This window comes from Achroia grisella, unplaced genomic scaffold (assembly GCF_030625045.1).
Source record: "Achroia grisella isolate CSIRO2021 unplaced genomic scaffold, CSIRO_AGI_Agris_v1 utg1186, whole genome shotgun sequence".
NCBI lineage: Eukaryota > Metazoa > Arthropoda > Insecta > Lepidoptera > Pyralidae > Achroia > Achroia grisella.
This window is the reverse complement of record NW_026712592.1, coordinates 4,760,481-4,785,950: the sequence shown is the minus strand read 5'-3', so window position 1 is coordinate 4,785,950 and position 25,470 is coordinate 4,760,481. Positions and strand designations below refer to the sequence as shown.

General features: G+C 36.6%; 1 protein-coding gene across 2 annotated transcripts; it reads right to left on the bottom strand.

The window, feature by feature from the left end:
- Positions 1 to 686: 686 nt before the first annotated feature.
- On the bottom strand, positions 687 to 25,208 carry LOC131853897 (uncharacterized). 2 transcript variants are annotated; one of them, XM_059204979.1, is made up of 10 exons: positions 24,995 to 25,208; positions 23,704 to 23,838; positions 22,358 to 22,528; positions 21,961 to 22,065; positions 11,197 to 11,409; positions 9,250 to 9,378; positions 8,462 to 8,617; positions 3,519 to 3,617; positions 3,162 to 3,362; positions 687 to 2,031 (listed from the first exon to the last, which is right to left on the bottom strand). In XM_059204979.1, the coding sequence occupies exons 1-10, from the start codon at positions 25,080 to 25,082 to the stop codon at positions 1,844 to 1,846; spliced, it is 1,485 nt and encodes a 494-aa protein (XP_059060962.1). In that variant the 5' UTR covers positions 25,083 to 25,208; the 3' UTR covers positions 687 to 1,843. The 2 variants fall into 2 exon arrangements, with proteins under 2 accessions (XP_059060962.1, XP_059060971.1); XM_059204988.1 differs by lacking the exon at positions 23,704 to 23,838 and having other exon boundaries at positions 24,995 to 25,206.
- Positions 25,209 to 25,470: the final 262 nt, after the last annotated feature.

The following is a 25,470-nucleotide window of genomic DNA, read 5'->3' as shown; positions in this document are numbered from 1 at the left end:
AAAGGGCAATCGGATGATCTGCCTAAAATAGATGCACTAATAGGTTGCCCATTATTTATCAACAAATAGTGATTTCATTGCCGCCGAAATGCGAGGAATAAAAATGCAAAGGTAAGTTAACATTTCTTGCTATTTTGAATTATATTTTTGAATTGCTGTTTTAAAGTGTTCTTTTAAAACAAATACCCAACTGATGTCGTATTGCAAGTATTGCAACTCAAATAGGCAGAAGTACCAAATCTAAGGTTTACGTTATAGACAACAAATGTGTGTTAAGAGTTTTATGTCTATAGATACGTATGTACATATGTGAATATAGGTACCTCTTTTAGTAAATTTAACTAAACATATATATACATTGATTTATTGCAAATGTAGTGGGTTGAACAGATGTACTAAACCTTTTTTTAATTTTGATTTGTCTTATTAATAGGCCGTTTTATTTATTTTTATTTGTAACTTATTCCAGGTCTGCAAGAGACAGCTTTGGTGATGATGCTATCGGTTACATACAAGTAAAAAGAGCAAGATATTTGTACGGTCCAATGTAGAATCATGCGCGAACACCGCGTGCACGTACGCGGTGTTCGCGCGTTATCGTTGCAGTTTAGAATGTAATGAAAAGGACCACGAAGTTCCGCCAACAGAGGCTGTAAACTTACTATAGCATTATTAATGTGGCTACATCGTCGAAGAGAGGACTTAACGACTATTATCAAATTTGTTGGATTTTTGTGGTTATAATAAATTATAACTATTATTTTAGTGGTTGTATTTGTACATTTCGGCATAACACATGATTTTCTAGCATTTGGTTTGGTTATATTTGAAGGTATTTATAATTTCTAATGAAACGTAAGACGCCTCCGTGCTGATAGCTCGAGCGGACAGAGCGAGTGTTGTACTATTACGTCACACCGTCACACGAGTCCGCATCGCTATAAACCAGAAACTAATTGACGTATTGAAGTAATTCTTTCATTATATATTTTATTTTTCACAGAGAATATGGAGAGCTAATATTCAAAATTAGTTAACATTCTTCATTACTAATTTTACATTTAACAATTGCTACATTTTAGTTAATACAGTTATTAATGATTTAATATATTACGAATGAAGTACAGCTGAAATACTAAGTCCTAATTTGTAAATCAAAGGAGTGAAACGAAACCTTAATGAAACTCACGCGTACCACATTACAGCGCACAGGCATATGATATAGTGAAAATTAATTGTTATAAATGAAAAACAAAAGGTAAGTATTTTTAAAAAGAAAACTTATTTGAGAGAACAATATAAGGAAATGGTTACGTAAATATAGACAAATTTTGCATTAATTTTATTTCGTAGTTTTTTTATAAATAAAAATGAGGTATTTACTTTTAAAAATCTTATTATTATACGCGGTGGCGTGGCGCGCGGGGCCCGATTTTGTAATTAATATTTATCGCGGCGTCGCTTTAAAGGTCGGAAACGCGCACGTAATACCCCTGGTGTCTCAGGAGTCCATAGGAGCATTACCATTTACCATCAGATGGACCGTATGCTTATTTGCCACCATAGTAGTATAAAAAGAAACTATTTATTGATGGAATATTTTTCAATGGGGCTTTACACTGGTTTTTAGTTTGTTAATTCTTTTCAAGTTGATGAAACGATGTGAATTACTCCAATCACATCATTTTGTGCATGCTCGTGGCCCCGTAGACCACCCGGGGCCCTTGGGCAGTTATGTGCTCTGTACTGGAAATTAATAATGTCAAGTACTATTGCGTGAAAGTAATACAATATCGACGTTCTACAATCATACAAACTTAGTATTTGCAGTGCAATATATATTTCAGGCAAATCTTTTATCGATGACTTCGTAATGATGATAAGGCACTGGCTCTCTCGGCAAAGGTATTGTCGGTAATGGTCTGGACTTGTTACGTTGTTTGATCTTGTAATCGCGCATACGCTGATAAATAATCCTCGCAATTATTGAGATTATAGCAAGGCTAACTATACACCCGGCAATGATGCCTCCTGGAAATAAGTTAAAAATATACTTGTAATACAAATTCAGAGCTTTAAATGATAAGATTTTTATGATTAATATCATGACTGCTTTTAGAATAACCATTATACAGGGTTACTGGAAACTAGACGACGTATTCCCGTCAGGAGGTGATAGAGGAGCTCAAATGCAATAATTTTGACCCTCTATTTGTTTGGCCGAAAGTTTGATTTTCAAGTTATTCTGAATTTTTGTGAAAAATATCCAATTCAGCGTCTTTTGAAACATTATTAAAAAAAATGGCTTGTTGAATATCTTTCAACGTAATTTTTATGTATAGAGGCTTCGTAACAAAACATAACTCACAAAATACCCATGAATTCTTAATAAGTAATTACTACAAATATTTTTTTTATAAATTATTACTTGTGTTTAAGTGCCACGTAGTTTAAAAACATTGACTCTAAGCGTACAAATTACTGGGCAGTTTCCAGTAATTCTGTATTTAACCTTAAATCATAAGGTCTACGTTTATTCTTAAGGGTGCAATATCCCAGTTTTTAATAAGGTTTTTTTAACATAATTCATTAATTAAAGAGTAAAGGAATGTTTCTAAAAATTATTTTTGAGAGTAAAGTATACAAAGTTCAACTTGCAATTATCATAATAACCATCACAATTCACACGACGCCATCTAGCCGCAAGCTAAGCACAGCTTGTGTAACATATAGGTAGTAGATTACTGAAAAAATATTTAAACACACTTTTTTTTGTAAATACGTACCTACCTAATATAAGGACTCAGGAATTAATACAAATGTTTGTATTGTGTGATAAATCAAACCCACAACCGTCGTAAGTAATAGCCCAAGAGCCCACGACGGCAAGACATACGTCATATTCTTAAAATAACGAATTTGATATGAATTTTTTTACACCTTTGTTACCTGTTACCTGCCAAAGGAACCACGATCCAGGTTTCATGTTTGGGGATCGTTCTTACCTGTGTTGGGGACACACATACAAGAACTTTCACGTTTACTAATATGACGTATGTCTGGCCGTCGTGGGCTCTTGCTCTATAAGGCAGTGTACTAAACCGCTATACCACCGAGACTGTTGAATGATATAATCATAAATCATCGTCATATAGTTTTACCTTTAGAAGGCTTATTTTTCAGTGGATTTTCATTAATGATAAACCTAATTTTTTTAAAGGTTCGTAAGCATTTATTTCTTTCTGAAATGACTTTGCATGTTATTGTGATACAGTACAACATTGTGTTGTTATCACTTCTTTTCAGCAAGACAGTACTGTTGACTTCTGATGACTTTACTACATGTGGCATTGTATTGTTTTCTGTAAAAAAAATAAGTATGTAAATACTATTCATTGGACCTGATGTATCTAAGCTTGATGATTTTATAATAAAAAGCAATTATTTAATAATAACCAAGTAATCAACAGAGTAATAAATATCTATTTGTTACTCTGTTGTTCTTGTGCCTAACTTACCCTTAATTTCAATAAAATAACAGTTTACGCAGTTCAATTCAATCTCTTGATTTTCAGCGTAGTAAATATCTTCAACATCCACATTTGTAGTTATATTATCTGCAATATAAAATATATATACATAGAATCCCTTCTGATTTTATAAATTCGAAAATGTAACTATTTAGGTACTCCCATTTCATGTCTAAAAAGCAAAAAATTATCTTAATGAAAAAAGAACCAAGATTGGACAAGGAAGACAAGGAAGAACGATATAACAGGCTATTCTATATTTCTAAAAAACAGACAGTCGCAGGAAACGGCCAGTGTAATGAATTAAAAAGTTATATACAAAAATGTTATTCTCTAAAACTATTTATACTAATATTATAAATCTGATTGTCTGTCTGATTACTAGTTTTTCAGACTTAACAGCTAAGAAAAACGGTTCGCTCCTTATCAGTGAAATCAGACGTGTCAAGTGTTGCGTTTACCACTTGCGGTCCCCCACAGTGCGATTTTCTAGAAACTTTGCCACGCACAACCACATTGTGGAATCACCTTCCAGCATTGATATTTCCGAACCGATACGATATTGAAACCTTCAAGAAAAGAGCTTATTCCCTTTTAAAGACCCCTGGTGTACATCTTCAGGTGAGCCGCATGTTCATTTATATTATGTGTTATAAAAAAAAACGACGTCGACAATTAACCAAACCTCTGACTACTGTATCTGGTAGTCGTAATGGTAATATTTTACGTTAGGTGGGGCGCCACCTGCAGTCTTTGATAGCGGTTGTGTTGTCACTTTGAGCTTTAAAAAAATTAGATAAACGTACTAATTCATTCTGAAAAGTATATGTATATACTTACAAACCTATTTGTGATACAGTGTATACGGTGTTATCCAGTCTAAATTCAGTGTCTTGTGAAAGAAAAACGGAATCAAACCACTAACGAAATCCGGATTACGTATTTACCGGATTTCGTTAGTGGTTTGATTACCTTATAATAATATTTTATGGCCGCACTTCAATCAGTGATACATAGTTTTGATACAAGTAACGCCATCTCACGACGCTTGGAGGGAAAACATAAACAATATCCACTACAAATGGCTAAGTGTAATAAAAATGTAATCCGGAACAACAAACCTGATACTCCAGTTAGGGGTCCTCAACATTTTGTGTCACAAGGCACCCCTGCGGAGAACATGGCTATGGACACTAGCATTTTTGATGACTCCCTCGCCGAATCGAAACACAACTCAAATAGTGAAATTATGACTGAGCTTGGATTTATCAGAGACGAATTGCGTGCTATTCGGTGTGAATTCCAGGAATTCCGAGCGGACTGAACGGACTTGCGTTCATGCATAAAATCTAGTAATGAGCGTATGGAAAATATGTATATTAGGATAAGCGAGATTGAGAAACGTATCGCGATACCATCAGAACCTACGGATATATCCCCGCTGAATGATGTAATAAATCAACTTAAGCAGAACTTGAACCACATGGACCAGGAACTACTCGCAAGTGACATTGATATAAGCAACCGTTGTCATGCAGGTGCCAGTAAATTGGGTATTGGTCTGACTTAGCAACATATCGTAAGTGCCGACCGAATGGGAGCGCGCCATATAACTGCGACGAGCGCCGAAGGTGCCGTGCCCATCCGCCCGCGTCCCATCGCGGTACCTCTCGCTCGGCGTGACGTACGAGATGAAATTCTCCGGAATGCTCGTGTCAGGCGGGGTGCTACTACAGAGGACTTCGATACATCCTCATCTCCACGTCCGTTCTATGTCAACGAGCGCCTTACATAATATAACCGTGCATTATTTCAAAAAGCGCGGGAAATGGGTCGCCGTCTGGGCTGGAGGTTTGTATGGTCACGTCGAGGGCGTATTTACGCCAGGAAGGATACCGCAAGGCCCTTTCATGTGCTGCGCCGTGAAACTGATCTCAATACAATTTTTGTACAGATGGACAACTTTATAACCGTTGCTAACTGTATTAAATGTAAAAATAAATATGTCTTGGTTGTTGTAATGTTACCGAGCAGAAATCTAATTTTAGCTTTACTATATTTTTCTTATATTATTTTAGTTGTAACACCTATATTTGAAATTTATATAGGTATATCCTTTTCCCATCAATTATAAGAATTGGTTAAATTGTTTTAGCAATGATCGTTTAAATGAAATCAAACTACACTATTATCCGACAAATATCTTAAGTCTAATATGTACATTACAATATTCTAATAAAATACATTGTACAATATTTATTCTGTATATAATAATACAATTTATATGTATAATATAGCATCACAGCGTCATTTTACACTTAAACATATTACTGTATATTATCACAATTTTCATATATTATTTCAGATATATCAATATTTCATATCACTCATTCCATAATGACTCGACATAAATTTTTTAAATTTAGGTTTTTCAATGTAGGATATTTAGGGACTAAACACGATGAGTTTTTGCTGGCTATGAGTCGCCACTCGGTCGACATCATGGCCATTAATGAGACATGGTTGCGTGCGGGCAAGGAGGGCGGGCGCCCGTAGTTCCTGGCTACTGGCTACGGCACACGCCGCGTTCGGCGGCGGGGTCGGATTTTACATCAGAGTAGAAGTTAATGCTCGCGCGCGGGCGCATCCCGTCCATCCCTCAGTAGAACAAATGTGGTTGACATTACATTTAAATAATAAACGAATACTTATCGGTACGGCTCACCGACCGCCATGGCTCGATACGGACGTTTTCCTGGATGCTATTACGGATAACATAACCTCATTCGCTCATTGCGATAACCTAGTTCTTCTTGGAGATCTCAATATTAATTTGATATTTTGATTTGATGTCAATGACTGCAAATCAAAGAAGTTACTTGCCTTTTTTAAACGTTGTAGTCTGACTCAAATTATTAACACGCCTACACATTTTATAAATAACAGTCATACACTTATCGACATAATTTGTAAACAACTTGTTGAAATTACAAAAGAGGACCGAACTATTTTATCGTCACAGCCACTTGCAATACGTAGGGGTGTTCCTCAGAGCTCGATTCTTGGACCATTGCTGTTCATAATATATACGGCGGATATTGTTAAATGCATACATTACTGTCAGTGCCAATTATATTCAATTCAAATTCGAATTCAAAATATCTTTATTCATGTAGGTCTATTACAGAGTCTTATGATATGTCAAATCTACCGTCAGTTCGGAATGATATCGAGATGAGAAGAACTGACAAGAAACTCAGCTCGTATTTTTTTTCAAATAATAGTGGAACATGTTTATGATAAATACATTTATTAAAATTCAAATTTGGGAGAATAGAGTGACCACCAGCATATGGTATCGCAAAGAACAAAAAATTTAATCAGTGTTCACAACCTGAACAGACCAGTCCCCACAAGCAGCACCCGTTCACGAGTATGACGTATGAGCCAGCCATCATTGTACTCAACCATATTAGAGGGAGCACATCGACCCGCTGATATGCTGACGATTTGCAGCTGTATATATCATTTATGCCTAGTGAGACATCTACTGCTATTCAACATATAAATGAAGATCTAAATAGAATTTCTAAATGGTCAGAATTGAATTCACTGGTCTTAAACCCGCTAAAATCTCAATTTATAATTTTAGGTAGCAAGAAACAATTTACTAAAATAAAGTCAGATAAACCAGTTGTCAAAATATTGGACGAGACGATAGAACGTGTAGACACGTGTGTGCTTTGGGCTTAAAAATGAACCCGGGACTTCGGTTCGAGGATCATATTAATGACACTGTACAGAAATGTTTTTATAGGCTCAAAGTCCTGTATAAAATGCGCGATTATTTATCAGTGGAGCTACGTAAACGCTTAGTGGACTCACTGGTTTTGTCAAAATTAAATTAAGGAGATGTAGCATATGGACCATGTTTGTTATCAAGAACAGAACGTTTAATTCAAGGAGTCCAAAACGCTTGTACCCGCTTCTGTTTTAGAATACTGCCCAGAAGTCACATAACACCATATTTGAATAATAATGACATTCTCAAAATGACCGCTAGGAGAAATCTCCACCTCGCCACTTTGCTGTTCGGTATAATGGCATCCAATCAGCCTCATTATCTGTACCATAAATTAACCTGGAGGCAAAACTGTTACCAATACGTGATACGATTAAATGTCAATACACTTAAAATTCCAAGGCATAATACAGCTGCATTTAGGGGAAGTTTTAAATATGCCGCCACTCACTGCTGGAATAACATACCACCACCTATTCTAGATCTCAAATCAATTTACACTTTTAAACGACACGTAAAAAAATACCTTTTGCAAGTACAAAAATCAATCTAGGCAAAAATACATTACTACTTTATATATCTGTATCTTTATATACCCTCTCCTGTATCTCTTTTGTTTGACTGTATTTATATCTATTATCGCCTTGTCATTTGTGTACTATCTCTATTTTACCTAAATGTGTATTTTTGTATATTAATTTATATCAATTTATTATATAGTTAGTATTATATAGTATATCATATAATAAATCGTGTACAACACGGCAATACACCACCCCAGGTCTTGTGCTGAAAAACAGCGCTGCAGCGCTCCAGCCGCTGCAGCATTATCATGCCATATCATGCCATGCTCAGCACGGACCTATTCAGTAGATGCTTCGTCAGACATACACATGCACACACACGTAATTTGTGTACTGTTTTTTGTAATTGTCGCACTGTTTGTTATTCTTTTTTTTGTTTGTTTAATGTGTGTTTTAGTTTTTTCTTCTACTGAATAAATATATTTTCATTTCATTATGAAAATAGAATTGTAATAGAGTAGAATTTTTATATAGTTTCAATGAATTACATATACTATATATTATAATAAAATTTACTAGTTGATTTATGCATTAATATTTCTCACCTGATGTAACAACAATGATGTCATTTTTTGTAATTGTCTGTCCCACATCATCACCTGTCTGTGAGAGAGTACAGGACAAAGCGGTGTTGTTATCAAACTCGCCTAAATACATTTTAAGATGTATTGGATATTTATCAGTAGTGTAGTTGAACATTTCTGAAATAATAATATATATTAATAATAATATTCTAGAACAATTGACGTAACGCTAACCAATCCCAAACTAACAAGAGCTTGTGTTATGGGTACTAAACACCTGATACGTAAATACATGATTTTTATAAATAGGTACATACATAATATATATACATAGAAACACCCAGACCAATACAAACAATTGTACTTATAATACAAATTTTTGGCACCGTGCGTGGAATCGAACCAGTCTGAACCATCGGAAATAGAGAAGTGGGCTAAACTACTATACAACCGAGGCCGTAATAATTGTATATAAATAGATAATGTAGTGATAAGTCACATGTTGTGATAAGTCACAATAAATAATTAAATAAATGATTGGATTTCTTTTAATGTAATTGATGGCATGTCTCCTGGGGCATGTCAGCTTATTTGTCGTTGTAAGTAGGTAATACTGCCTAGAACTTATATATGCGATACTAGCTTTCATGTTTCTTGCGTTCAGTGGAATGGACGCATGACAATTGTTGCATTCACCATGATATCGATAAAGACAATGCCTCAGACTAACCAGTCAAGGGTAATAGTCATCTTATTAAGTATTTACAATATCTATAAATATCACATAGTAATTTTTAATATATGTATACCTGCATACGTTCCATAATTAAAATATTGAGACAGATGCACGGAACTTCCACTATTTTGTATATTTGCGCATGTATAATGTACACGTGACTTCTTCTTGATGTCAATTCTAGTATTAGTTTGTAATGGAGCTGCAATGAATTAATGCAATTTTAACTTGTAATTTATAAACATATTTTACTAGTGGCTAATCTCAATTATTACTCGCGAAAAAGAAAGTAATAATAGCATATATATATATATATATATATATATATATATATATATAAATAAGCTAGAAAGATGTTTTTGCACAGTTTCTGAGAAAACAACAAAAGCTATTCACAAACAAATACTAGGTGCATATATTATGTCGTATAATTAATATTTTTACATATATCTCTTACAAATATCTTTTTTGTATCTAAATATCGTGTAATATTTTATCTTCATGTCTATAATACTTATTTGTATGTATACATATTTTCTATGGACAAATTAGTTTGTTACTGAAACACGCAATAACGACTTTGATTTAATAATTAATTTAACAACAAGTTTTGAATAAAATTTGATAGTCCTATTCATGGATTGACAATAAGTCACGATCAGAAGTTAGTTATTAATAGTTACCATTTGGTCATCATTGACTTGCCTTTATGCCATTATTTGGGGTCAGCGCAGTATGTCCTGTTCTTCCACTGATCCCTATCAGGCATCATATCTGAGCTTACTCTCCTTTTATACATATCATCTTTTACATAATCCATCCATCTTTTTTAGTCGTCCTCTGCCTCTCCATACATCCACGGTCATGTTAAGTATTTACTTTCTTTAGGACATGGTTTTCGTTGCTCCTCATAATCTAGACACGCGGTAGCGTGTCAAGCCGAGTTTCAAGTAAGACAACTGGCGAGCAGCACCGTGTGTATATTTACACGAACCATTTGGAGCCACTTTTGACCCCCTCATAACTCAAAAACTCCTTCACATAAATCTGTCAAATTTAGTTCATATATTGAGACTTGCGAAATAAATATGTGTTCAAAATTTCATAAACATATCTCAAACGGTTATTTAGATATTAATGTCCAAATATCGTCATTTTTATCACTGATCAACTATAGATCAAAATTATATCCCACTTCCAGATGACCTAGGAAGTTCAAATTTTATATACGAAATATTACTGTAGCCTTCGCAAGTTCTAAACATGTTACTTATCGGTTCCTATTTTGTTATTAGTAGTAACTAGCAATCGAAAGTAATAATTGGTATATGAGAACTGGCCAAGTTAGACCTTAGGCTACAGTATATTATTCTAAGTTATAAGAAGAAATGATATTTTATATTGTTATAAATACATTTCAGGACAGACCATTGAACTTGGCACCCATTTACATAGATCTCACCTCTTTTGTCGTAGAAATCAACAATCAAGGCATATATCATAATATTAAATTCGGCTATCATTTCACATTTATGTGTTTGATGGGATACGTCCATACTAACTGAAACCTTGCAACTTGTCTTTAACTGGCGCAACATCAAACTTCCTCGTTTATATACATTATTACATATTCATTATTCTATCATTCCTGGTTACCCCTCTCGTCCATCTCAGCGTTCGTATTTCTGCTACATGTACGCATGTTCTTTCGTTCATCTCCATTACACCCCAACATTCAGATCATCCAGCACTAATTCTGTGCATTACATCACAATCTATTTTATTATTCTGAACAATTGCTAGCAGACTGGAAGCATTACATCATTATAAAATATGAAACTGGAGAGACTGCAAAAATTGCAGAACAGGTATTCACTTTTACTTTTGCTGCAAGCCAACATTCTCTAGTTTTTCTTGCCATCTTTCCAATCTACTCTGGATCTCGAGTCCGTCCTTTACCAACAAGCACAATAATGATTACCATTACGCTAATTGCGATTTGAAATGCTATATAACTTACCTTCCGTTGTAAGCGGCTGAGATTCATTTTGAACAAATTTATAAACTACATCTAATTTTCTAAAACATTCAAATACATTTGCCTCTTTAAAAGTACAGCTTAAACTGAAACAGTAAAGTTTTGTGTTTTTTTCCGCTTCTGTTAATGTAATATTCATAGAAATAGAACCAATTGAGTTTTGTCGTCTTACATGGTTTATAATTTTATGGTTTACTGAAAATAAAAGATACATTAAGTATTAATAAAAAAGTTTTTACAATCATATTTTTTTTTATTAAACAATTTGACCGTTATTCGAAACCCAATAAAACATGAGAGTAGCGAATCCGTTTCCGCTTTCTGAGAATATAGTGCCTATCTCTTCTGACTAATATTTCTGTCCCTTTCTCTCTTTTCCCTACCACTGCCACCACTAGCGCCACCTAGCGAGCTAAGTTTAGAGGGAGCGTTATTTTATTGTACATTGGGGTTAAGTTTCCCGTTGAGTCCAGTCGGCAGTAACTAATAACTCGACGACTCCAGTTAGTGCCTTGAAATATTGGATCGTGTACTTAAAATAAGTAAGAACCTACCCACATATTTTATTTTTATTTTAGTAATCACAGTTACGGCTTATTTCAGATATATTAATCAGTAAACCGTGTACAATTCTGTACCTACCCACAAGTTTTATTATTTTAGGTGTATTAATAATTACAAGTGTGTAAATTTGGTTTTCTAACCGCTGGCCGCCCGCAGGTTGTTGGGTCCCCGAACCCAGGGATTACGTAATCTCCGCCCTGGGAGGCTGAGCCACCGCTTGCGCATAATCCCTGGTGTAGTAGTCGTGCCGGAGGAGGAGACCGGAGTGGACCCGGCTGCTACACCAGTGGGGGGACCAGGGGCCCTTCCGGCCGCCGTGCCACCAAATCGCTCAACCTGTGCAATGCTGGGGTGTGTTGACGCACCTTTTTGTCCTTTCTAATACCAGAGCAACCGTTCCCCTTTTAACCTTTAAAAAAAACACCAAAAAAAAAAATGACCAGAAACAAAGGAAGGAAGTTTGGTACATCAGCGGCACCCCAATCCACTTTCAATATGGATTTCTGTAACATCAGGGGACTTCACGGAAACATCAATGCGGTCCACCAACACCTTGAGACCGCCAAGCCGACCCTTTTATTCCTTACGGAGACCCAGATATCCTCTCCGGCTGATACATCATACCTACTATACCCCGGGTATAAACTCGAGCACAAATTTGTACGTCGTGCCGGGGTATGTTTGTATGTCCGGGGGGATATCTGCTGTCGCCGTCTTGGTCTAGAAGACAAAGACCTGTCTGTTCTATGGGTACGTGTACGTGGGTATGTGAGATCAGGGTGACTACACCGGCATCTATGCGTGTACAAGCACGAATAGATGCCGGTGTAGTCCGGTGTGGTCTCATAGCGGTGACGAGGATACGACTCGACTGTTTGAGCACCTTCAATTGACGTCTGATAAAGTTCTTGAGCAGTATCCCTCCGCGAGGTTAGTGATACTTGGAGACTTCAATGCCCATCACACCGAGTGGCTCCGTTCTCGGCTCACCGACCACGCGGGGAGAAATGCTCACGAGTTTGCTCTGGCATATGGATTCTCTCAACTGGTGCCTTCTCCAACGAGAATACCAGATATTGAGACCCATACGAGCTCCTTACTTGACCTTCTGCTGGCTACACATCCGGACGGATATTCAGTGACCGTGGAGGCACCAATTGGTTCTTCAGATCACTGTCTTATCCGATCCCAGGTACCGTGCACAAGTCCTGCCACATCCCGACCTCCGTGTCAACGTCGCATGTGGCATTACAAGTCAGCAGATTGGGATAGATTGCGAGAATTCTACGCATCGTACCCATGGAAGCAGTACTGCTTTGCATCAGAAGACGTCAATATCTGTACAGCCGCCGTCACTGAAGTCATACTTGCGGGTATGGAATACTTTATTCCAAACTTTCTTGTTGCTTCAGGGGCGAAAAAGCGACCGTGGTTTAATAGGTCTTGCAGACAAGCCAGACAGGCTAAACAAACTGCTTTTCAGACTTGAACCACGGCTCGTTCTAACAATGATATTGGCGTATCTGATGCGAGGCGGAATTTAAATGCTGCATCTAGGTTTAGTAAGAGGGCAATTGCTAGAGCCAAATTCGACTTCGTCAGCAAAATTGGAGAGCGACTAGCACGACATCCTTCTGGAAGTCGTGCCTTTTGGTCGCTTGCCAAAGCTGCCGAAGGTAACTTTTGTCAGTCGTCCTTACCACCACTACGGAAGCCGGATGATAACTTGGCACTCAGTGCAAAAGAGAAGGCCGATTTGTTGTGCGCTCTTTTTGCCTCAAATTTGACTCTAGAAGCTAGGGACACCATACCTACTACCATCCCATGGTGTGGTAGCTCTATGCCGGAAATATCCGTAACGCAACGGAGAGTCCGGCGCGAGTTACTGTCTCTTGATGTCAACAAGTCGAATGGGCCAGACGGCATACCGGCATTGGTATTAAAGAAGTGTGCTCCTGAGTCGTGTCCTGTACTCACGCGCCTCTTCGCGTTTTCATACTCCTCTGGGCAATTTCCGCAATCATGGAAGACCACCCTTGTGCACCCTGTGCCAAAAAAGGGCGACAGATCAAACCCATCGAACTACAGGCCTATCGCTGTTGCATCTCTACTCTCCAAGGTGATGGAGCGTGTAATTAATACACAGCTCCTTGGATACCTAGAAGATCACGATCTATTGAGCGATCGTCAATATGGTTTTCGCCATAATCGCTCAACGGGTGATCTTTTAGCGTATCTCACACACCGCTGGGCTCTTGCCATAGAGAGTAAAGGTGAGGCGTTGGCAGTCGGCCTTGACATAGCGAAGGCATTCGATCGGGTTTGGCATCAAGGTCTTCTATCGAAATTGCCCTCGTACGGAATACCAGAGGGATTATGCAAATGGGTCGCTAGTTTTTTGTCTGGCAGATGCATCAAAACCGTGGTAGACGGTGATTGCTCCGATAGCATGGACATTAACGCTGGCGTCCCGCAAGGCTCTGTTCTCTCCCCAACACTGTTTTTGCTGCATATCAATGATCTGTTAACCACAGTTAACCTTCATTGCTATGCGGATGACAGTACCGGGGACGCATATTACACGGGCCGTGCTAATATCCCTCTTTCCATTGTGGAGGCAAAACGCGAACAGCTTGTGTCTGAAATCGAGAGTACTCTTACCAGAGTCTCCGATTGGGGGCGACTGAACTTAGTTCAATTCAATCCTACTAAGATACAAGCCTGCGCGTTCACCGCTAAGAAAACCCCTTTTGCTGTGGCTCCTCAATTCCAGAACACGTCCGTTACCATCTCTAAGAGTATTGGGATTCTCGGTGTCGACATCTCTAGTACTGTTGAGTTCCGCAGTCACCTGGAAGAAAAGGTAAAGCTGGCGTCCAAAAAGCTCGGTGTGCTCAATAGAATAGAATAGAAAATCATTTATTCAAATAAACTTACATTGAAGCACTTTTGAATAGTCATAACATTTTTTTTTAATCTACCGCTTATTCGGAATGCTGTCTCATCACAAGAAGAACAAGCAAGAAACTTGTGTGTTGCTCTTTTAAATAATTTATTCTTACTTACAATTTAAGTTTAAGTGTGTGAATACAAATAGAGCGACAATAGAGCGAGGCGGTACTGCGTCACTGCGGACCAGAGACTTCTCTTATATAAGTCACAGGTTCGGCCGCACATGGAGTACTGCTCTCATCTTTGGGCGGGAGCACCTGGATACCAGCTCGGTCCTTTTGACTCGGTTCAGAGACGTGCTATGAGAATTGTCGATGATCCCAATCTCTCTCGCGGTATCGAGCCACTCAGCTTGAGGCGAGACTTCGCCTCGCTTTGTGTGTTCTACCGATTATACAACGGACTGTGTTCTGAGGAATTGTTCGACATGATGCCGACAGCCACCGCACCGCTCGCCATCGACAGGGAATTCATCCCCACACACTGGAACCTAAGTGGTCCCGAACAGTGCGGTTTCAGAGGAGTTTCCTCCCGCGTACACTTAGAATGTGGAATGAACTTCCTGCCGAGGTTTTCCCACGAGACTACAGCATGGAGTTTTTCAAGAAGGGTATATTAAGGTTTCTTAAGAATCGGCAACGCGCAAGTGATACCCCTGGTGTTTCAGGCGTTCATAGGCTACGGTAACCATTTACCATCAGATGGGCCGTATGCTTGATTGCCACCATAGTAGTATAAAAAAAAAAAATTATATATCTATTTCTCTAGTGGACTTAAACGGCATTACCGTTCGAAATAAAATATTATAATGGATAATCCGATTCCATCCACTAGTAAAGGTAACGAAGAAGCTTCAAATGAACCTGAATGGTAAATCGAAACATAAAAGAAAAACTGTGAATGGTAAATCGAAACATAAAAGAAAAACACAAAGATTATCTGAATCATCTGATAGTAATAGCTCGTCAGAGGATTCGAGCTCTTCTTCGCCATGCAGTGATTGTAAGGGTCGGAAATCACGCAAAACAAAACGAAGGAAGAAGAATAATAACCGTAAGTTTGATCAAGTATTTAACGAAATTTCATGCAAGGCATGCGATAATCAACATAGAAGTCGCTACGCACTCATTATTAATGTAATAAGATAATATTGTCAGTGCTATAGATTTAAAGTTTTTCTATAAAAACATTATTATCGTTAACGAATTCTTCAATTTTATAGTAAGCTTTTTTGCAAAGGAACTGTTTTATTTGACATTTAAATCTTTTTTCTGGCAGATTTATAACAGACTCTGGTATTTTATTGTAAAACCTTACGCAATTGCCATAAAACGAATTACTAACTTTAGCCAAACGACATTTAGGTAAAATCAGTTTGTTATTGTTACGTAAGCTTTTATTAGTGCAATCACTAACTCTTTTGAAACTGTCTATATTCCTTCTGGCATAGATGATATTTTCATAAATGTATTGAGAAGCAACGGTGAGGATTTTTGATTCCTTAAAACACTCTCGCAATGACTCCCTGGAACCCATACCATAAATGGAGCGAATGGCCCTCTTTTGTAAAGTAAATATTGTATTTATATCAGCTGCTTTGCCCCATAACAAAATACCATACGACATAATGCTATGGAAATAGCTAAAATAGACAAGTTTAGCCGTTGCCACGTCTGTTAATTGTCTAATTCTTCTTACCGCATAAGCGGCAGAACTAAGTCGACTCGCCAATTTAGTAATATGAGCACCCCATTGCAACTTGGAATCTAATGTGATACCTAGAAATACAGTATCGTCAACAAAATTAATAGATTTATTGTCCAATACGATTTTTGAATCTACCGGCCTTACATTGGGGAGAGTAAATTTGATACATTTAGTTTTATTTGCATTTAGTAGCATATTATTTGCCGTAAACCATTTTAAAACATAAGAGAGAGAACCGTTTACTTCGTCCATATCATCAATATGTCGATTGACTTTGAATACTAATGAAGTATCATCAGCAAACAGAACTATGTCAGCTATCTTTTCTACCATATAAGGAATATCGTTTATGTAAACTAAAAATAAGAAAGGACCTAGAATAGAGCCCTGAGGAACACCCATTTTAATACTAGTTCCCTCAGACTTTACACCATTTATTTCAACAACTTGCATTCTATTATTTAGATAGGATTTCATCATGCATAGTGCTTCATATCTAATACCGTAATATTCTAATTTGAGTAAGAGTGTTTCATGATCAACGCAATAAAATGCTTTTGAGAGGTCACAGAATACACCGATAGCATCCTGTGACCTCTCCCAACAGTCAAAAATGTGTTTCATTAAAGCTACACCAGCGTCAGTAGTTAGCCAGTCATACACTGCTAATGAAGAAAATTTCTGTCATAACAAGTGTGATAACGTTATTGACGCAAATGTGAGTGGAGATTTGTATTGCGATGACAATTATGCTGAATCTAGCGGTAACTTTACTGGTGCAACCGCTCTTTCGGATACAGCTATATCCAATGAACCCGCGCTTACCAACGGTAGCCGGACAGAGTTCAACATATTGCTTACAACAAAAACAAAGGAGCCTCACGTACCACAGGCACCGCCTGCATATGTGGAACAGTTAAAGCTATTGCAGCGTTTCAATAACGAAGAATGGGTGAATGTTCGTTACGCGGATGTGCAAAAACAATATGTGCATCAACCAGGCTTTGTAAACTTACGAGCAAATGACGAGATCACCAGGTACGATACTTCACGGACCGCCTCTAATATGGAGAGAGCATTTGCTGATTTAACGTATGCTCTATTGAAACAGCGCGATGCGTTACAGAATGAGATAAACTTATTCTTAAACTGGGTTCACGAAACCGAAAACGTTACTTATGAGTCAATACACTTGAAACTCAACAATATATTTTCCAACGGAGAATATATGAAGGCCTCAAGTGATGCATAACAATTGGTTTGCGGTCACGGGGCCGAAATAATTCAGCAACTTCGTTGACAGACAATCCTCGGTAAAATATCCCTTTCATAAAAGCGCATTTCGTCGTATACCACCGTCAATAGATAATCTCTTTGAAGCGGAAAAATTCAGCGCTGATCGAGAGAAGGCCGGAGGTACAAAGAGCATCTTCTGGAACAATCAGAAGGATCGCAATTCTGCACCGCAGAACGATTCCGATCGCGACCACCGCACTATACAAACGCAAAAACCACCAGTGAAGCAGTTTAGCTCTACAAAAAATATCTCAGCTAATAGAGGAGTCAAATCAAGGAGATACACATTTCAGTCCCGAAGAGGCACTGCCTACCGCGGGCATCAAGGCGAGAACCACACAATAGAGGGCAAAGAACACGCTCCCCAGTATCGCACCGGGATCGGAGCAACCCAAGAAAATACTGACTACGCCTTTTCCGTCGGATGCCTACAACATCACGTTCTTCAGTGGGAATACCTCGGTGCTCCTGCCCATGTTTTAAAAATTATAAAAGGATAAGGCATTCCTTTCATGAAAAAGCCTCCACTTTGTATGTCAACTCCCCAAGATCGCATTATGCAAATATCAGACAAAATATCTGCCATCATAAACAAATTATTGGCTCAAGGTGTAATTGTAGCAGTACCAAACTCACCAAGCTTCATCTCCACAATATTTCTGAGATTAAAAAAGCGACGGATCACCCCGTTCAATCTTCAATCTGAAAAATCTGAATCGGTATGTTCACGCGGGCAAATTCAGACTGACAAACGTGTTTCGAGTGCCGGACTTTCTACAACCTCGAGATTTCTTGGCCAAAATAGACATCCATCAAGCGTATTTTCACATACCAGTTTCAATGGGTCACAGAAGGTTTCTCCGCTTGATGTACGAAGGAAAACTACACGAAATGACTTGCCTTCCGTTCGGCCTAAGCTCAGCACCGAGTACATTTGCGTCCGCCACGAACTGGATAGGACTTACGCGAAAACGGAGTACGGCTGTTGATTAATTTGGACGACTTTCTTCTTGCCCATCAGGATCCCACAATCTTAAAGAAGAACATTGCATTAACCCTACAGACATTAAAGCTGCTCGGGTGGTATGTAAACAAGGACAAATGCATTCTCCATCCGCAAAAATCCGTCGAGTTTCTAGGAATCAATTGGAACACACGGCTAAATATAAAACACTTACCCGACAGGCAAATCACGAAAATAAGAAATATATTGGCTGCAACAGAAACCAAAAAGACAGTTTCAATCTTGACTCTTCAAAAATTCGTCGGAAGCTTGAATTTTGCCAGCTTCGCGATACCAAGGGGTCGGTTGAATTACCGACACCTACAAACCCAACTCAATCTGCTTTGGAAATTAGACGAGACGGAAATAATTACATTATCACAAGACAGCTTAATGGAAATAATATGGTGGAAACACAATTGCAGTCACAGTACGCCCATTCACACCTAACTTCCCTCGCATTACCTGACAACGGATGCAAGCGATGCGGGATGGGGTGCAAAATTAGACGAAATAAGTATAACGGGGACCTGGACAAAAGAACAGGTTTATTTACATTGTAACCAAAAGGAAATGTTAGCAATCCGGAACGGACTAATCGAATACGGCTATCAGCTTCGATACAACCGTCTCCTGATACAATGCGACAATCAAACAGTTGTGTCCTATTTGCGCAACGAAGGCGGGACGAAGTCATCAACCTTGATGAAAATAACGGTCGATATTTTTCAAATATTGGATCAACACAATATTCAGATGACAGTCTATTATATACCGGGGCGATACAACTGCGGCGCCGATCGACTGTCTCGAAACCATGTATCTCCCGAGTGGCATCTATTGCCTGCACTAACAGAAATAGTTTTTGCCAAATGGGGAAGACCTCAAATAGATTTATTCGCGTCGATGGCAGCTCATGTCGTAGAAAAATATTGCACACTCGACAGACACGACAATCAGGCGAAGATGTACAATGCATTGGGACGGAATTGGGTCTTTCCTCTGGCATGGGTATTATATATATGTGTCAGGACTTTTGGGATAAGATAAGAAGGAGGTCCTTATCTCATCCCAAAAGTCCTGACACATCTGAACAGAGCTCGAGGGCTGTACCTTATGGTAGTATCGAAGTGGGACAAAGTGTATTGGTGATCGGATCTGAAATCCAGAACCTTAGCACCTCCGTTCACAATAAAACACTTGAACAAGATACTAGTCGACGCTTCTACGGAACTTCCACCTCCAAATGTAGAGGATCTGAGTCTGGAGATCTAGAAACTTGGGGGTGGACGCAACACCCCAACGACTGGACGAAGGAACAGGTATCATTATTAAATTCTAGTTGGCGCACGTCGTCCCTAAACACGTATCGCTCAGCATGGAACAGATGGCTCAAATGGTCAAAAGCTAATAATATAGACTTTAATAAACTCCAAGGCGCAGATTTGGCTAAACATCTAGCGGATCTACATCACAAAGAAAACTTAGCCTATAGCACTATTGACACAACAGACATGTTCACAAGTCTGTTGTGTCAACTTTTTGCGACCCAAACAATCGGGATAAACTAAGCACACACTTTCTTGTGAAACAAATATTAAAAGCAATAGCTTTAGCTAAACCAAAACCAACTAAAATTCCAACATGGGATATCATCGATATCTTAACCAACTTCTTGGCGAAACAGAACCCTGATACCATTAGCTTGTATAAAGCATCTGCTCAGACAGCAGCGATTTTGCTTCTATGCTCTGGACGACGCGTTCATGATTCGACATTGTTAAAATATCTAATGAACACTGCATAGTTTCAGATGATGATGTTATATTAATTCCCGTCTATGGCTCCAAAACGGATACAGTTAGCTATCAACAATCAGGTTGGAAATTACTGACAAATCAACAAAATAGGGCTCTGGATCCTGTTCATTGGATAAAGCAACTAATAAAGCTTTCGGCAACAAGAAGAAATACGACTAATTACAACGATTTATTTCTTACTACAGCAAGATTAACTAAACCAGCTTCGTCCACCGTCATTGGGGATGGTTAAAAAGGCTGCTGAAAAAAGTCGGTATCGACGCCACCCCAGGAACCTTCCGATCAGCTGTAGCTTCTAAGAACTGGGCAGAAAATTTTGCTATGGATGATATTCTTGCACGAGGAAACTGGCGATCAGAAAATACCTTTACACAGTTTTACCGCCGAGAAATAATTTCATCACGAAATAGTCAGTTGATTACGCGTTTATTCAGACCAGTAAATAAATAAATTTAGTACAATAATGCAGTGATTGTAAAGATTACATTTTGGTTCGATTATATCAATTAAAATGAGTATAAATATTTTGTTGTAATTGTTAATTCTATTAAGTAAATGTCTATGATAAAATCATTTTTTATTTTATTCTTCAATCTTGGAACTTTGGGTCATCTAGATCCTACAATTGTTTTCTAATACTTATTCATATATATATATATATATATGTATATCTTCACACTTTGGCGTTTACATACACCACCACCAGGCGATAACGGACACTTCTCATGTTTTCGAATAACGATCAAGTTGTATTCGAAGCCCAATATTTTAAAATACTGCCATTTTTTCCACATTCGCCTCCAATGAACAAAATATCGCTCCCTCTAAACTTAGCTCGCTAGGTGGCGCTAGTGGTGGCAGTGGTAGGGAAAAGAGAGAGGCACTATATTCTCAGAAAGCGGAAACGGAAATGCTACTCTCATGTTTTATTCGGTTTCGAATAAGGTAAGTATGTTTAATAAGCGTTTTACTGTAAGGTAAAACGCCTGTATTATAAATATGGTATTTTGCGATTAATTATTTGTACGTTGTTATAATTACCAACTTATTATAATTCAAACAATAATAAATTATCATTTACTTTATATGGAGAATGTCCCATTGACATAATACTCTCACACTATAACTATCTCTACTTATACTCTATGTAATTTGATCTTTAATTTTATGGGTGTTACTACCTACACTTTATTATACCTGTAAAGTGGTCAATAATCAATCGTCCATACTTCCGATAATTGTAAATTCAATCTCCACTCGCTAGAGGTACAGATTTATATACATATATTTATATAGTAACTACATAAAATACGATGAATATTCGGTATTCTGTAGCTTATTACAACGATGAAATGAAATAACTAAACCTAAATGAAGATAAGTAAACCTAGATTTGTTACTCACAGTCAACGTGTACCATGACGTATCCTAGATAAACAAATCTGCTATTGTAATTTGGAACATAGTAAAAATTTTTTTCGCCTTCATTATCCGAAAATCTCTCGTAATCTGCAAAACAAACGTGGATACTTGATTCGATAAATATAATGTAGTTGAAACTAAAAAAACTGCCGTTGTCTGTGTCGTTAGTACAGAGACAATAATTATTTATGTCAAACAATAGTAATGAATTAGTTATTGTTAATTCTAATTTACTAAATATATACAAACGGAGTAAATTAAACATTGGAATACAGGAACATAAAATATAACGCATTAATAAAAATTATTGTGCAGTATTATTATTCTAATTTACCAAATTAATTTAAAAATTTTTAATTATAAATTTATTTGTACATACCTCCCTTGTATGGTTTCACCAATAGTCTGGTGTAATTAGTGTCGTATTGACACTGATTACAACTATTGCAATTATTTATATTACAAGACATCGTTGTATCATTATCAAAACCGTAAAGCCTCATTTTGTACTGCAATGTATATTTGTCTGGAACAGTCATTGCCATTATATCTGAAATTCATATATTTTACCCAATAAACACCTATTGCAATATAATTTGAGTCTAGTGGTTTTATGCCACTTAGAGACACCAACGTTCATAAGTTCATACAGAATAAATTTTACATGCAAAAATTTATAGTTCGAACTGACTCTGCGGTGACAAAAGCACCGATAATAAAATAATACGAGAAACAAACACTATTAAATTATTATAAAATGATTATTTATATTTGTAATGGCTCTACCATTACAAATATAAATAATAATGTATATAAACATAAACAATAACAGATTACACACATAATAATAAATAACAGAATATTATTTAGAAATGTATATAATCTCAAAAAAACATGATACAATGCGCAACCTACCTACAACATATGTATATAATATGTATTATTGGGTATCCAAACACGAATCTATCTCATTACCAGGCAGTAATTAGGCAAAAGTGAATATGGAATATCAGGTGGTAAATAATGTAGTAAGGCCTCCATTGTTCATCGATATATACATTGCACTCACAATTGCATAAAGTGTTAAAGATGATGAACTACCTGTATATGTATTATATAATCCTACCTAACGGATAAAATTAGACTGAGAATATTAATAGGGGTCGAAGCTCGGCTCACAAGGCTCTACATAAACAAAGTGATGTATGGGGCCATAACGCATGCAATATCTCGACGCAAGATCTTATTACAGACAATTTGTTAACTACGCGAGAATAGGGTGGATTTAGGCTTATCAAATTGTTGTTAAATGACATTTTATTTAGTTCACTTGCTTAGGGAGGGGCAGTGCTTACGAAAGTGGCTCTACAATAATACGAACTCGCACGATGTATAGTCCGAACATTAGTTTATTGTATAAAGTGACAACTAAATATTTAGTGTGGAAACAATTATAGGTATAATTTTCTAACTCTATCCCTGCTGAAATATACTACTATACTTTATTCTAGGTTAGCTTCTATCCCACATCATCAAGACAACGACTCTTTGTTGCTGACTATAAGGTTACAGGAAGTGTGTGTTTAAATAGGATTACATATGTCGTCTGCAGAAAAGAGAAGTTTCGACCTCGTTTTTAAATCTTTGTTTAGATCCACCTTAAAAAAATACATAGCAAGGATGTTTATTAGTGGTCTTAATGCGGAAAAAACTTTTACTTTGTACCTGCCCCTGCTTGATAATTTATGAATTGGTAGAAATTAAAAAATTGTCTATTATTCTGTGTATTTTCGTTATCTAGTATGCATGTATGTAAATAAAATTCTCCCACTACTCCGTCCGTATTAGAACACATTGAACCTAAAAAAAGAAAGAATATGTAAATAAAAGTAAAACATGCAATATCAAATATTCTTATGCAAACTTACATATTATATTTTAAAAGTATTTGAAAAAGGAGAACCTAAAATTAATTCTCTGAAGACTTAACTAGTCTTGTAATAATTTCGTATTCAAAAATGTAGCATAAATAACACGATTTCTAACTCAGAGAAATACAATTTCGGTTCAACTTTAATAATTGGTATGTAGTAGAGGTAAATTTCTTCTATAGATCAGTAATTCAACAAATTCCTTTATTCCTAATCCGCGAAACCATTTTTTTATTACACCTCTGCTCATAGAGCGTAGTAGATGTATAGCGCACAGTCTTCCTCAATAAATGGACTTTTTTTACAGAGGAAATTCTAAGAGGAATATTCTAGAATAATCAAATTACATGGCTCATAACTCAATTTATTATCAGCTATGACCATATCCATATGTAAAACAAATAATAATATATCCTTAAACCAATACTATTAATAATATTAGGATTTTTCTGTACATATTCACAAGAATATGAACAGAAAAATCCTTTGCACTGCTATTGTGTTCCGTTAAATATAATCCAGCTGGGTTTACAACCTTAGCATAGTAATAATATATTTAGATACTTAAAATAAATATGTCAATGCTTTAAAAGTAAATGTATCAAAAACAATTGAAATACAATTTCAAAATCAAAATGGCGATAGTAATCGAAATCTAAACATTAGGGATAAACCTACATATCAGGGACAAACAATAAATGAAACAAATGCTTTAAAGTTCTTAGGAATTACTTTGGATAAAAACTACATAGATTAGTTGCTGATAACAGACAGGTTAGATAAAGTAACCCAAATATGAATAAATATTTAAAGACATTTATACAGATTTTAATATTGTGTAATGAATAGGACAGATATGACCGCAAATACGGAGAAAAAACACAAATCTACAAAGGTTGATATCAAAAATGAAGACGAAAAACTCATTTTAGTAAACGAGTCAAAGCGATTACGTTCTTAACATAAAAAAAACTGTACATGTTAATAATAACTTTGGCATGCCTAGTACCAGTAAAATTAAACTTCTCGTTTAAATTTTCTCTCTCTAATTAGTTAGAAATGAAAAAATAACAAAAACTACTTACATAATATGGTTCCAAAACCTAAAAATGCGAAATAAATACCTATCAATAAGTACGCTGTTAAATACATGTTTGCGTAAATGATTCTCATAATACGATTTACTCTACGCTTCTTCGTTAATCTGAATATTACCACTAATTAGGTAGGTTAATATTGAGTATCGTAGTACATATGTAGTTTAATTATATGACTAACCACAATGTACCTCAAACAGTAGTAGACGTATTAAGGGTCTCACAATTTATGCTTACAAATAATGAACCATTTAATATTACAATTTACTAATCAAACTGAGACCTTTGTTTTGTCCTATATGTATGTCGTGTTATAATCTAGTACTCTCAATGAAAAGTCTTTCAATACTGCTAAACTATGTGTCCGATATGATGTTAGCTGAAGTGCAAAAAGAAAACGTGTTGATTCTATTAGACTTATTTACTACCAAGAAATTAAAAAACAAATATTAAAATTCAAAAGA

Coding starts and splice junctions, on each gene's coding strand:
- LOC131853897 (XM_059204979.1), bottom strand. CDS start 25,082: ATGAGAATCATTTACGCAAACATGTATTTAACAGCGTACTTATTGATA. Junction 23,839..24,994: donor AGGTTTTGGAACCATATTAT/GTAAGTAGTTTT, acceptor TTCTTTTTTTAG/GTTCAATGTGTTCTAATACG. Junction 8,618..9,249: donor TAATTATGGAACGTATGCAG/GTATACATATAT, acceptor TTATTATTTCAG/AAATGTTCAACTACACTACT.